The sequence below is a fragment of the Hypomesus nipponensis genome, chromosome 4 (assembly GCF_054491055.1).
Source record: "Hypomesus nipponensis isolate SF chromosome 4, ASM5449105v1, whole genome shotgun sequence".
NCBI classification, from domain to species: domain Eukaryota; kingdom Metazoa; phylum Chordata; class Actinopteri; order Osmeriformes; family Osmeridae; genus Hypomesus; species Hypomesus nipponensis.
This window is the reverse complement of record NC_140364.1, coordinates 2,247,532-2,259,880: the sequence shown is the minus strand read 5'-3', so window position 1 is coordinate 2,259,880 and position 12,349 is coordinate 2,247,532. Positions and strand designations below refer to the sequence as shown.

The 12,349-nt window shown below is 41.7% G+C and overlaps 1 protein-coding gene across 1 annotated transcript; it reads right to left on the bottom strand.

Moving 5' to 3' along the window:
* Positions 1-1,373: 1,373 nt before the first annotated feature.
* LOC146294968 (NACHT, LRR and PYD domains-containing protein 3-like) lies at positions 1,374-8,145 on the bottom strand. Its single transcript, XM_084695607.1, has 7 exons — positions 7,635-8,145; positions 7,131-7,259; positions 5,007-6,819; positions 4,696-4,863; positions 3,609-3,770; positions 3,142-3,188; positions 1,374-2,358 (listed from the first exon to the last, which is right to left on the bottom strand). The coding sequence occupies exons 1-7, from the start codon at positions 7,939-7,941 to the stop codon at positions 1,802-1,804; spliced, it is 3,183 nt and encodes a 1,060-aa protein (XP_084551733.1). The 5' UTR covers positions 7,942-8,145; the 3' UTR covers positions 1,374-1,801.
* Between the last annotated feature and the right edge of the window lie 4,204 nt (positions 8,146-12,349).

Here is a 12,349-nt window from a genome sequence, read left to right as displayed (position 1 = left end):
CTGACCTTGCAGTGCAGAAGTCGGGAGGAGTCCATGAGTAACTATACCACCCTCAACACTCTGGGAGTTAACAGACTAAGAGAACCAAAACTGAAGTGCAAGGGTTTATTAAATTACAGTGATGCAGCCAAACGACAATGCACACACGCCAGAGGGAAGAGGAACTATGAGTGGCGCCAAACAAAATAAACTCAATATAAAGTATAAAACTAAACAAGTGGGTATATATGGCTAAGCTACAACATACAGAGGAGTCGACAAATACACAGACACACACATGCACACACAGACACGCATACAGACACACACAGACACACATACAGACACACACAGGTAGCTAGCTACAAGTCAGTTTAGAGTTGCCTTTGAGAGTTGAATGAAAAGTATAGGAGAGGAGGAAGAGAGGGAACACAAATGACACACACACTCATGCAAACACACACAAACTGATCCAGAAATTGTGTAAAAGTGGCAGAAATTACTGTTTTGTGTAGTCCTGAATGAAGTGTTTGTCTTTGTTTATTTCGGCTTGTTTACATGGCTTATGAAAAGGAATGTTCCACTATTATTCCATTTCACATGCAACTGTGCATACTGCCATTAACATTAACAAGTTTGTGTACAATGCACTGGGAAGAGAGGGAAGAGAGCTGGATGAGAGGAAAAAGGAGCATAGATCACACTGGACCACAGCATACTCATATTTCATACACACAACACACACATTCAAGTGGATAATAATGTCAAAATACCTGTCCTGAATGTAATGTTTACAGTGTGTGTGTGTGTGTGCATGTGTATGTATGTGTATACAGTCAACTCCAGAGGAATTGGCACCCCTGGCAAAGATGACTAAAAAGAGTTATAAAAATGACACCTTTTTGTAATTGTTACGCCTACTGGAGGATCCAGATCACGGCGCTGTCTCTCTCGCGAGTATTAGGATTCCCTCGAACACCTCCAAGCTCAGAGGGATGCGTAATTACGTGCACCTATTTCATGTCCTCAACTGTTACTAATTATGTTTCTGTATATAAGGTGTGAGTTTTGTGTTAGTCCTTTGTCAGGTATGGTCAAAAAAAAAAATTCTGTTGTCACTATATTCTAGTATGTCGGGCATTACGATTGCCTTTTAAGCTTCGCAAAAATTCTGAGTAATACTTTATTTCTGTTTTTGTTGTTTTTTAAAGACACCTAAGTTGTTTGATATCTTGTTTTTACGGAGGGACATTAATTAAAAGAACCTCTTGCATGATGTCTCCTGCCTACAATTGACTCAACAAATTGTGACAGTAATTCAGCTTTTTTTTTTTACAATCTAACCTTCAACTGAAGTAAATTATGTTTGAGAAAGGAGCACAAATGCATTTTTTTTTTAAGTAAGTAAGTACATTTTATTTATAAAGCACACTCTAACACAGCAAGGCTGACTGAGGTGCCGAACACAAGGCACAAAAAATAATAATAATAAAAAAGACACCATAAAATACATAACAAAAACAAAATACAGTCAATAACAGTAAAATAAGTAACATCACAACTGAAGAGGTAGTGGGAAACGCTAGTGCATATAAGTGTGTTTTAAGTTTGGATTTAAAAACAGACAATGAAGGAGCCTGCCTGATAGAAAAGGGAAAGTTGATTCCACAGCCTAGGACCAGCAACTGCAAAGGCTCTAAAGGAAATATGTCAAGAAATACTTATTTTTAATGGAACAATGTGTGCGACAATTATTGGCACCCCTACTTTACGTAATGCTTTGTACAAACTTCCTTTGCCAATAAAGCATCACTGAGTCTTCTTAACATGTATCAATGTTGGCTATTCTACCTGACACAGGGACTGAGCTGTCATAGTCATAAAGCATAAACCCTGGATAGAGGGGCTCAGAGAATGTGGTGTGGAATGTGTGCAGGAGTGTCGGTGTGTCAGAAGAGACTGTGTAAAAGGACAGAGTGCCGGCCGGCCAGTCCAGATACACTCCTACTCTGTGGGAGCTGGAGGGGGGGACAGGTATGTCAGTTCTCTTATTATTGTGCCAGAAAAAGTAACTGTGATTACCACAGTACAGTCTCCAGGACTTGTTATTGAATCCAAGCCTGCAGTCGGCACCCCTTCCTCTTCTGCTGATTCCTTTATACGTCACTGCTATATAAACCCCTCCACCACTCCACTCTGCCTCCCAGTAACAGCGCCCAGACAGACCCTCTCTACACAGCACCTGTGGCCAAAAGTCAAATCTCTCTGGGTGATCAGGATACAGCTGCTCATCTCTCATCCATGTCACCTTTCTGTTCTCCTCAGACAGACAGAGGTTTCCATGTGCTGTGTTTGGGTCCAGTGTGAGCTCACATACATCTGATGGGGGAGACCGAGAAACAATATTACTGATCACCATCATTCACACTAGAATGACCCCTCTCTCCTCCTTCCTCCACCCCTTCACTATGTCCCCTTTTTCTGTCCTCATCTACCCATCCTGTGTGTTCCTCTACTATCACTTTGTTCTCATTCTCTTTCTCCCTCCCTCTCTATCTGGTTCTGCATTCCATTCCTCTTGCACTGTAATGAATGGTAACTAGAGAGAGCAGAAGAGAGGAGAAAAGAGGAGAGACAAGAGTACACACACTCTCTCACACACACACATTGCACACTAACCAGTTACTGGAGCTAGACAAGACACTGGTCCACATACACGCTATCACATACACACAAACAAACACAGTGTGTATTTGTGTGTATATGCTGGGTGTATATGTGTTGTGTGTGCATATGAGTTTGTGTGTGTATGCATTTGTGTATTTGTGTGTGTATGCGTGTATGGTGTGTGTGTGTACGCGTGCACTTGTGTGTGTGCGTTTGTATGTGTGTGTTTGCTTATGTGTACGCATGTGAATGTGTTTGTATGTTTTTGTATGAGTGTTTGTGTGCTATGGGTGTGTATGTGTGTGTGTGTGTATGTGTGTGTATGCCTATGTGTTCATATATGTACTGTATTTGAATGTGTGTATATGTGTTAATGTATGTATGTATGTATGTATGTATGTATGTATGTATGTATGTATGTATGTATGTATGTATGTATGTATGCGTACCTTGTGTGACTATGTATACTATAACCAAGTGGCAGTCAATACTCACATCTCTTAAGACCAGGTTTGATCCTGCACGCTCCACCATAATCCACACTGTAGGGATAAGCATAAGAATGATGAGGATGACCCTAACCTAACCCTGAGTAGTCATCAGGGAATGAAAGAATATCTAATCAGGGTCTCAAAATCCTCTCCCGACATAAGGTTATGAGAATTGTGCTGGCTTCAACATTGATCGGATTGTCGAGGAAAGGACAGTTGCTTCAGCCTCAGCATGAGGATAGGGAAAAACTCATGGTTTGTTAAATAATAAGCTGCCAGCCAGCAGGTTAGATTCACAGAGTTTCCTTCATTTAAAAGTTAGCAAACTCACAGTTTTTACAAAACCCGTTTACACCCCAGGAAATGCAATTATGATTATATGTCGAATATTCTGCAATTATGTTCACCTGTCTATTCGTTGTTGAGCGAAATTACATTATGAGGTATATAGAAAACACAAAATCTCCTTACTTGAGTTTCTCCAGTTTACAGTGTGGAGCAGAGAGTAGCTCAAACCCTTTTTCTCCTGGATGATTGTAGCTCAGATCCAGTTCCTTCAGGTGGTCGGGATTGGACTTCAGAGCTGAGGCTAAATAAGCACAGCCTTCCTCCGTGACCAGACAGTTTGACAGTCTGTAAAAAGAGGATCAATATTGTGACAGAATCCATCTGGGCCTCCAGAGTGAGTCAGCACAGAGGGGCTCATTTGGCAGGTGCTGTCAGTGTTGCTCCTCCCCTTTATTAGACAGAATTACTTTTTCCCCCCAGTTCAGGAATATTTTGTTTGTGCTCATTTGGTGGTCGTGAAACTCAAAATAGGGCCATCCAAAAGCCAGAAGAGGAGTAACCTTTTAAACCAAATGGACAGCATGGCCATAGTATGATACAGGCCTTGGTTTCCTTAACAACAGAGCCATTTGTTAACAATTTCTATAAGACATATTAATTATTTAGTTCCCAGACCCTAATTTTAACTATTCAGTTGAGCTTTTTCACATTTTAAACCAGTAGTGTCCAAGTGCCTACCATGAAGACACTACTGTCCTCTTAGTTGGGACTGTCTGTCATGCCAGCTTGCTGTTTTGCAATGTAACCTAAATGTGAACATACCACTTTAGAATGAATACATGTACACCAAAACTAAGACAACGTTGCCTGCAGTGCTGAGGTACTGACAGAAACACTGCTGTATGAGTTCAAACTGTAGCTTGAAACTGTAGTTAAGCTGCTCCTCCTTTCACTTTACATTAGCATAGAGAGCAGCTATTGCCAACTTTCCTACAACAGGGCTTACTGAGAGATAGAGATCAGAACATACCAAGAAAGACTTCATGCTGTTGGACAATATTTGGATAGTAAAATAATAGCAAGTTCATCTCTAAAATTAAAAGGTAAATAACTTTCTTAGGTCATTAGATAACCATCTAGCTCTTCATCAAAGATGTATACAATTCTTTGCAGCACAAGGCAACAATATGACTACTCAAGCCCAAATCAAGCTTGCAAATATAGCATGTGAAACGTAACTAGATGTTTTCTGTTCAGCCTGAATACCCACCTCAGTGTCTCCAGTTTACAGCATGGATTTCCCAATCCATCGGAGAGCAGCTTCATGCCTGAATCCCCCAGGTCATTGTTACTCAGATTCAGCTCTCTAACATCTGAGGAAGGGAGAACTGAGGCCAGCGCTTCACAGCACCGTTCTGAGAGGTTACAGTCATTCAGCCTAAATGACAGTGGGGGAACATAAGACATAATCAGGGTCATGTTCTTATATGATAATTAAATAAAAGACAAGGGGCATATATATTATTTGATATAATATTATAAGTTATTTTGTTATTTTAAGTTTGAATGCCTTATACATACAGAGCGGTTTTGGAGGCTTTGACCACTGGCAGCAGCCTCAGAAGTCCTTCCTCTGATCTGGAGTATATCTTCAGGTCGAACACATCCAGTTTCTCTTCTAAAGTCAGCAACACAAAGACCAGAGCTGACCACTGTGTAGATGAGAGCTTCTCACTGGAGAAACTTCCTGAGCTCAGGTAGCGTTGGATCTCCTCCACCAGAGAACGGTCATTCAGTTCATTAAGACAGTGGAAGAGATTCATGCATCTCTCTGGAGAGGAATCCTCTCTGATCTTCTTATGTATGTATTTGACTGTTTTCTCAAGGCTCTGTGAGCTGCTTCTTCTCTGTGTTAGTAGACCTATCAAGAGTTCCTGGTTGGACTCCATTGAGAAGCCAAGGAGGAAGCGGAGGAACAGGTCTAGGTTTCCATTCGCACTTTCTAAGGTTCTGTTCACAGCACTCTTGTAGAATCTGACAGGCGATTGGAGGAAGGTTAATCTATTGTAAAAATGTTTTGCCATTAAATTCAGATTGTCATTAGAGAATGACAGAAACACATGCAGAGCAGCAAAAAGCTCCTGGATGGTCAGATGGATGAAGCAGTACATCTTCTCTTCACCACCCCATTTATCTTCAGAAAATATTTCTGTGCACACTCCTGAGCAGTTTGCAGCTGTTTTGACATCAATGCCACATTTTCTCAGGTCTGCCTCATGGAAAATCAAGTTGCCCTTTTTCAGTTGTTTGAAAGCCAGTTTCCCTAGTGATCGAATAATCTTCATGTCTTTTTTGTCCCATGGTGCATCAGTCTCAGCTTTTCTATTATATTTCACGTTCATCTTTCTGACTTGGTCAACTAGGAAGAGTATGTAAACTTGAGTCAGAGTCTTGGGCAACTCTTTTTCTCCATGGTTCTCTAAAACTGTTGCAATAATGAAAGCGATGACTGGTATGTGACACATAATGTAGAGGCTCTTTGATGAGGGTTGCTTGATGTGTGAGATGATTGTTTTGGCTTTCTCATCACTGCATCTCTTCTTGAAGTACTCCTCCCTCTGTTGCTCATTGAACCCTCGTACCTCTGTCACCAGGTCAACACGCTCAGAGGGGATCTGATTGGCTGTGACAGGTCGGGACGTTATCCATAGGAGAGCAGAAGGAAGCAGATCTTTCATGATCAGATTTGTTAGTAGCACATCTATGGACTTTGGCTCTTTGATATCATCACACCTCTCATAATTCTCGTAGTTGAGGTTTATCTGGAGCTCATCAAGACCATCCAAGATAAATAGAACTTTCACGTTTTCATGTCTTTTTGTGAAAATGGTATCGAGAAGCTCTTTCTCCATTTCTTTGAAGCATTTATGAATGACATCAATCAAGTTGTGCTTCACTTGCTTGAACAAATTTAGCTGTCGAATGGGGAGTGGAAAAATGAAGTCAATGTCTTGATTTTCATTTCCGTTTGCCCAGTCTAGAGTGAACCTCAGGGAGGCAAATGTTTTGCCAATTCCAGCAATTCCCTTGGTCAGAACCGTTCTGATACGTTTTGTTTCATTGTTTCGTTCAGAAGGGCGTTTAAAGATGTTGTTGAATGTGATTGGTTTGTCTGAACCTCTAATCTTCCTGTATTCTGCTTCAATCTGTCGCACTTCATGTTGGTCATTGACCTCTCCACCTCCAGCCTCTGTTATGTAGAGCTCTGTGTAGATGCTGTCCAGGAGGACTTTCTTGCCATGCTGTTTCATTCCATCAACTATTTGTTCACACTTTGATTTGAGTTGTAGTTGATGTTTGAGTTTGTTGCATTTGATTTTTTCTGCATATTCATCTACAGAAAGAACATATAAACTCAACTGTTTAATCATTTTTATTTCATTCATATCATTAAAATACAATTATGGTATACCTATTTAGAAAGTAAATTAGCAGCCTAATATTGATTTTCCTAATATGTAGCTTCAGCTTAAGGTTAAAGTTTCACTTAATTATGAAAAGGCTGCTCTAATCTAAGTCATTATAATTTAGTAGGGTGTCTATGATTTTAATTATTGCCAAATGTAATGCCCTTTACTGTGTCCATCAACTTTCTCCCTTCTGAATTAGCAGTAGATATCAGCAGATAATAATCAGATTATTTACTATACTCTGAGGGGTTTCCACCAGGCAGTTCATGTTCTCCAGTCTCAGTCGTGTTGGAAGAACCCTGGACTACCTGAAGAAAGCAAGAAGTTGAACTGTTCTCACCAGCCTCCTCAGCACCACTGACACCTGTGAGGAGAGAAAATACAGGAGGAGTCAGGGCTGCACTGTCTGATATTCTCAGGTTTTACACTCTATGGAGCTGTAGGTCACATGTAAGAGACATTGTCTGTATCTGTACTGTGTTTCCTGTCCTGTGTTGGACTGGGGTTGGTGTTAGCAAGCTGGACTACCACCAATGTCACCTTATTTAGTTATGAGAATGGTGTCAGTCGTCTGCTGTCCTAAGTGATAGATACACATGCAGTAACTTCAGACACCGGAAGGAGGGCTACATCTCCTCTACACTGTATCTGTAGCAGTGAAGACCACATATTTCTGAATATTACGTACAATCCAGTTTGATACAGTATTCAATCTGATAAACATATAGATTTTAAATACCCATGGAACACTTTTTCAGCAGCGACTCAGCAAGATCATTCCGTGGAATATTTTCCAGAATCGTCACAGTGATCTTCAGAGCACCTTTAAGTCCGTATGTCTCCACCATCTCATCCACTGTGTCTAGTCTGTCAGCTTTCTCCAACTTGCTCTTTGGGATGGGATTAAACTCAACCACTCCAGTCTGCAGGTACCACTGAAACTTCTTCAGATTTTTATCGTTTAGCTGTTCCAGAATTTTCAACAGGTGTTCAGGTTCAGGTGCAGTACTTGTAGCCATTGTAGATTTCTGGAGAGAGTGAATCATGTACCGCTTAGTAAACTACAAAGTAGACTACGAGTGACAATAGATGTTTCTATTGAGTATGTTAAAACACCCCAGCCATATCCAGCACAGAAGTATTGTCACATAGACAGTTATGTGTAATTTGTTTGCCACTTCACACATTTTCATTCACACATAGAGGCAAGTTAAGTAAGTTTTGCAAAACTATCCATTTTGGATTGAGTTTGAAAGTATCAACCCAAAATATCCCGCCCCCTCCCTCATGGCCACTCCCTCAAAACACATGTTCTACTGCCTGACTACTGCCAGGAGGGCAACAGGCAAGTACCTTGTCCAATCCTTGTATTCGGTCCGAACACAATGATTAGGTGTGTTAACTACAGTCCTGCGATGGGCCAAGATATCAAATGTATTTTATTTGACTGTCAGAGTGATGAAGAATTATTAACACACTGTTGTAATCATGACGAAGGAGAAAACAATCATGGTACTATATAACTGATGTGAAACCACTAAATCACCTTTGTGCATTTATATGATGTATTATTTTATATTATTGAAAAATCACCTTTGTGCATTTATACGCTATATTATTCTATAGTATGGATAACCAGATGCAATTGAGTAGATGGATTGAAAAGTAACATTAAACATAGAAGAAATAAGCCAGACATGGAAGCCCAGATAAGCAGAGTTTGAGAGCCGGAGGAAAACGTATGTGTGTAGGCCTCAACCATAAAAAAACTACAAGGCCCAGATAGAGAGAACTACAAGCGACTGAGAACAAATTTATGGATTTGAACTCCAGGTGACCTGAACTACAAGCCTCGCGTGGCCACAGTGTTGGGGAATGGCCAGGCTATGCAAATTCTGTGACAATGTGACAACATGTACTGTGCCAATGAGAAATCATCAAAATATTGAAGGAAAAATATAAAAGCAAATGTCCGGAGAAAAATTTCAGTCTGATCTCGAGACCATGCTCCCGTTTGTTGGAATCAATCCTCTGTGTTAGATTCGAATAAACACTTTGCATCATACTCTGCTCCCGTTTTCCGTGCTGTTTTGAACTTAGGTTTTGAAACGAACTTAGGAACTTAGACTGAATTTGTGACCCAACATTTGGCGAGCCGAGGCCAGGAGGCCGGAGCCAGTCGCCTGAGCGGAGGGCCACACCGGACGCTTGGCCAAACAAATTTAAAAGGTAAGCAGATTTTTTTCTTTTATATCTGCTTGAATTACGTGCGTATCCGAGGTGTGAATCCACCCAGGCTGCACTGGCTCCTATGCCCAAAAGAACCAATTTCTTCTGATTAATTGATAAACTCGAAAAGCACGGAGAACCGGAGTGTGATGCAAATTATTATATGTTATGTTTGTATGCTGTGTGCTAACTGCTTGCTAACAGCTATGTTCAATACAGTCTGAATGTTTAAAATGTCACGCTCGGCTATTATCTGCTGGTTGCTAGCTTGCTTAACATTTGCTTTAATTTTAATCTGGATCGCGGTAGCGGTAAAACACAGAAAGTAGGTTTAGATTAAATAACATACTTTAGAATATAGCCATTATTATATTTATACTGTCTAAAAAAACAAAAACAATCGATGCATACAAAAAACGCTTAGATCATTGGAGCCGGGGCTCAAGGTAGGCTACAGTAATTTTCGTTTAAGATCCGCAAAGTTTGAGCTCCGTTCAGTTTTCTTTACTGTCTAAATAACATTGTTAGAGATTCGCAAATTAAATAATATTGTCTGATATTTGTGGGCTGTGGCCTGGCGAAGTTTGATTCGCAAATTAAATAATATTGTCTGATATTTGTGGGCTGTGGCCTGGCGAAGTTTGATTCGCAAATTAAATAATATTGTCTGATATTTGTGGGCTGTGGCCTGGCGAAGTTTGATTCGCAAATTAAATAATATTGTCTGATATTTGTGGGCTGTGGCCTGGCGAAGTTTGATTAGCAAATTAAATAATATTGTCTGATATTTGTGGGCTGTGGCCTGGCGAAGTTTGATTCGCAAAATTAATAATACTGTTGATATTTTGTGAGACTACGGCCAGGCGAGGGTTGAATAGTGTTTTATAATCATTAGATGTTTAGTGGGTTCGATCCTGACGAATGTTAGTTCGTTTTGTTCTTATGTAAATAATTAAATGTGTAGAGAGTTAGATCCTAATGAAGGTTAATTCGTGATGTTATAGTCATTAGATGTCGAGTGGGCTAAGGCCCGACGAATATTAAAATTATTGCGTGTAATTTCGTTAGGATTTACCAGGTTTAGGCGCAAAGCACATTAACTCATGTATGTAAAGTCACTTGCGGCTCAGATTGAGTAGTCTGGATCGAAATAGTTATTAGGAAAAGTGTAAATATACACATATACTCATTGTATGTCGTGACAACCAATAGAGGAACGAACGACCGAGCCGGCCGCCTCAGTCGTGAAGTTCAGGAGAGATAACGAGCTCGCTTGAGACCCCACCCGGAGCGGTGAAGGGACGGACACAGTCCATCTATTCATGAGTGATTAAAACTCAAAGGAATAAACTCAGCCAAATTGGTTAAAATTGACTAACTTCCCCGATTGTCTTTTAAAAAGATTTGGTATTAGTGTGGCAATATACTCCCTGCGAGAGAGCGCAGGTCCTGCTTATGTGCTGTGTGGGTTATGTGGCTGAACTCATCAACCGAAACCTCAGGACATTAGTCAAAGGCGAGCGACTAGAAAATAACCTGTGGTCAGGCACAGTCAGAAACGGGAGCAGCCCGAACTGTCTGTGGCCAGCAAATTGACTGGGTGCTGGAACCCCTGAGATCTCTCTCTCTCTCGCTCACTCTCTCACAAAAACCTCTCCCACTCAGCTGATTCAAAACTGGCGTTGTCGCACTCACAGTCGGGCCCAACCCGCTCGACCCTTGTTCTAACACACACTCTCTCACTCTCACCCTCACACTCTCCCACCCTCTCTCCCTCACTTACTCTCTCTCTCCCTCTCTCTCTCTCTCTCTCTCTCTTTTTTTCCCCCTCACCCACGCTCACTATCACTCTCCGCATCTCACCCGCACTCATCATAACCCTTCCCCTCAATCTATCTCTCTCTATCCCATTCACGCTCACGCTCACCCGTACCTCGCACCCACACACACACCACACACGCTCAAACGATACAAACATACACTCCCCGCAAACCATTGCCCTCCCGAATCCCACCAGTGACCACACATACGTACTCCCACACAACGAAAACACACGAAGTCCCATCCACTCCCAAGCTACCACACCTAACTTACTCTCCCGCCTCCTCCCGTACACATATACACACACCTTGTACCACACACGCACCACTCTCATTACACTCACACCCTCACACAGTATACGCAACGCTCCCACACAATAACACACACACACGTACACGTTTACCCAACACACACTCTAATTCCTCAGTCCCAAACACACGCACACATAATCACACTCCTCACACGCACAACACCGCACACACATAACACACTCATTTTCTCCCTCCTCCTCCCGCACATCTACACACACACCTTGTGCCACACGCACACCACGCTCAATACACGCACCCTCACTCAACCCCCACTCAAAAGCACACACACACACTCTCCCTCTCACACTCATTCACACACACACACACACGCACACATCTATACACACCCCTCACACACATCCACAACATACACTCCCATACACACACACACACACACACACACACACACACTCTCATACCACACATCTACACACACCCCTCACACACACCCACGACATACACTCCACACACACACACAACATACACTCCCATTCACACACATACACACTCTCCCTCTCACTCTCATACACACACACACACTCACACACACACACACACAACACACCTATCCAACAGACAAGACACACACACACTCTCAAATACATATAATCACACAAAACTTCAAGTATACACACACACCTTTTTCTTTGTGGCGTTCCTCCCCATGGTCAACTACTTATAGGAGAGTATAGCTGAACTATTGGCCTACAACAGATGAGAAAACAAGAACGACTTGTGACTAATTGACAGGAGAGACACAAGAAAATAGTGAGAGTGGTTGTTAAACATCATCACTGTGGACCTTTTCCATTCTCCAACACACACACACACACGCGTCCCCTCTCGGTTGCCATCAACCAGTCGTTACTCTAACCGAGTTGTGACAGATTTAAAGCTCTACCCCTGGCAGAGGAAAACAAGAGCCTCTAGCAAACAAGGAAGAAACAACACCATAAACTGGGCTGGCATTCGCAACCCATACCACTGGTGGCTACCACAGAAACTAGAAAAAATCCCGCTGAGGTCGTGTGTCATTCTAACGAATGAGCACCAGACAATAAGTAATACAAATACACTCATACTCAGACCACCT

Excerpts from the sequence above, each read along its gene's own strand:
- LOC146294968 (XM_084695607.1), bottom strand. The coding sequence starts at position 7,941 with ATGATTCACTCTCTCCAGAAATCTACAATGGCTACAAGTACTGCACCT. Across the intron at positions 4,864-5,006 it reads AAAGCCTCCAAAACCGCTCT|GCTGAATGACTGTAACCTCT; the intron begins GTATGTATAAGG and ends ACTGTCATTTAG. Across the intron at positions 3,771-4,695 it reads TGTAAACTGGAGACACTGAG|ACTGTCAAACTGTCTGGTCA; the intron begins GTGGGTATTCAG and ends CTCTTTTTACAG.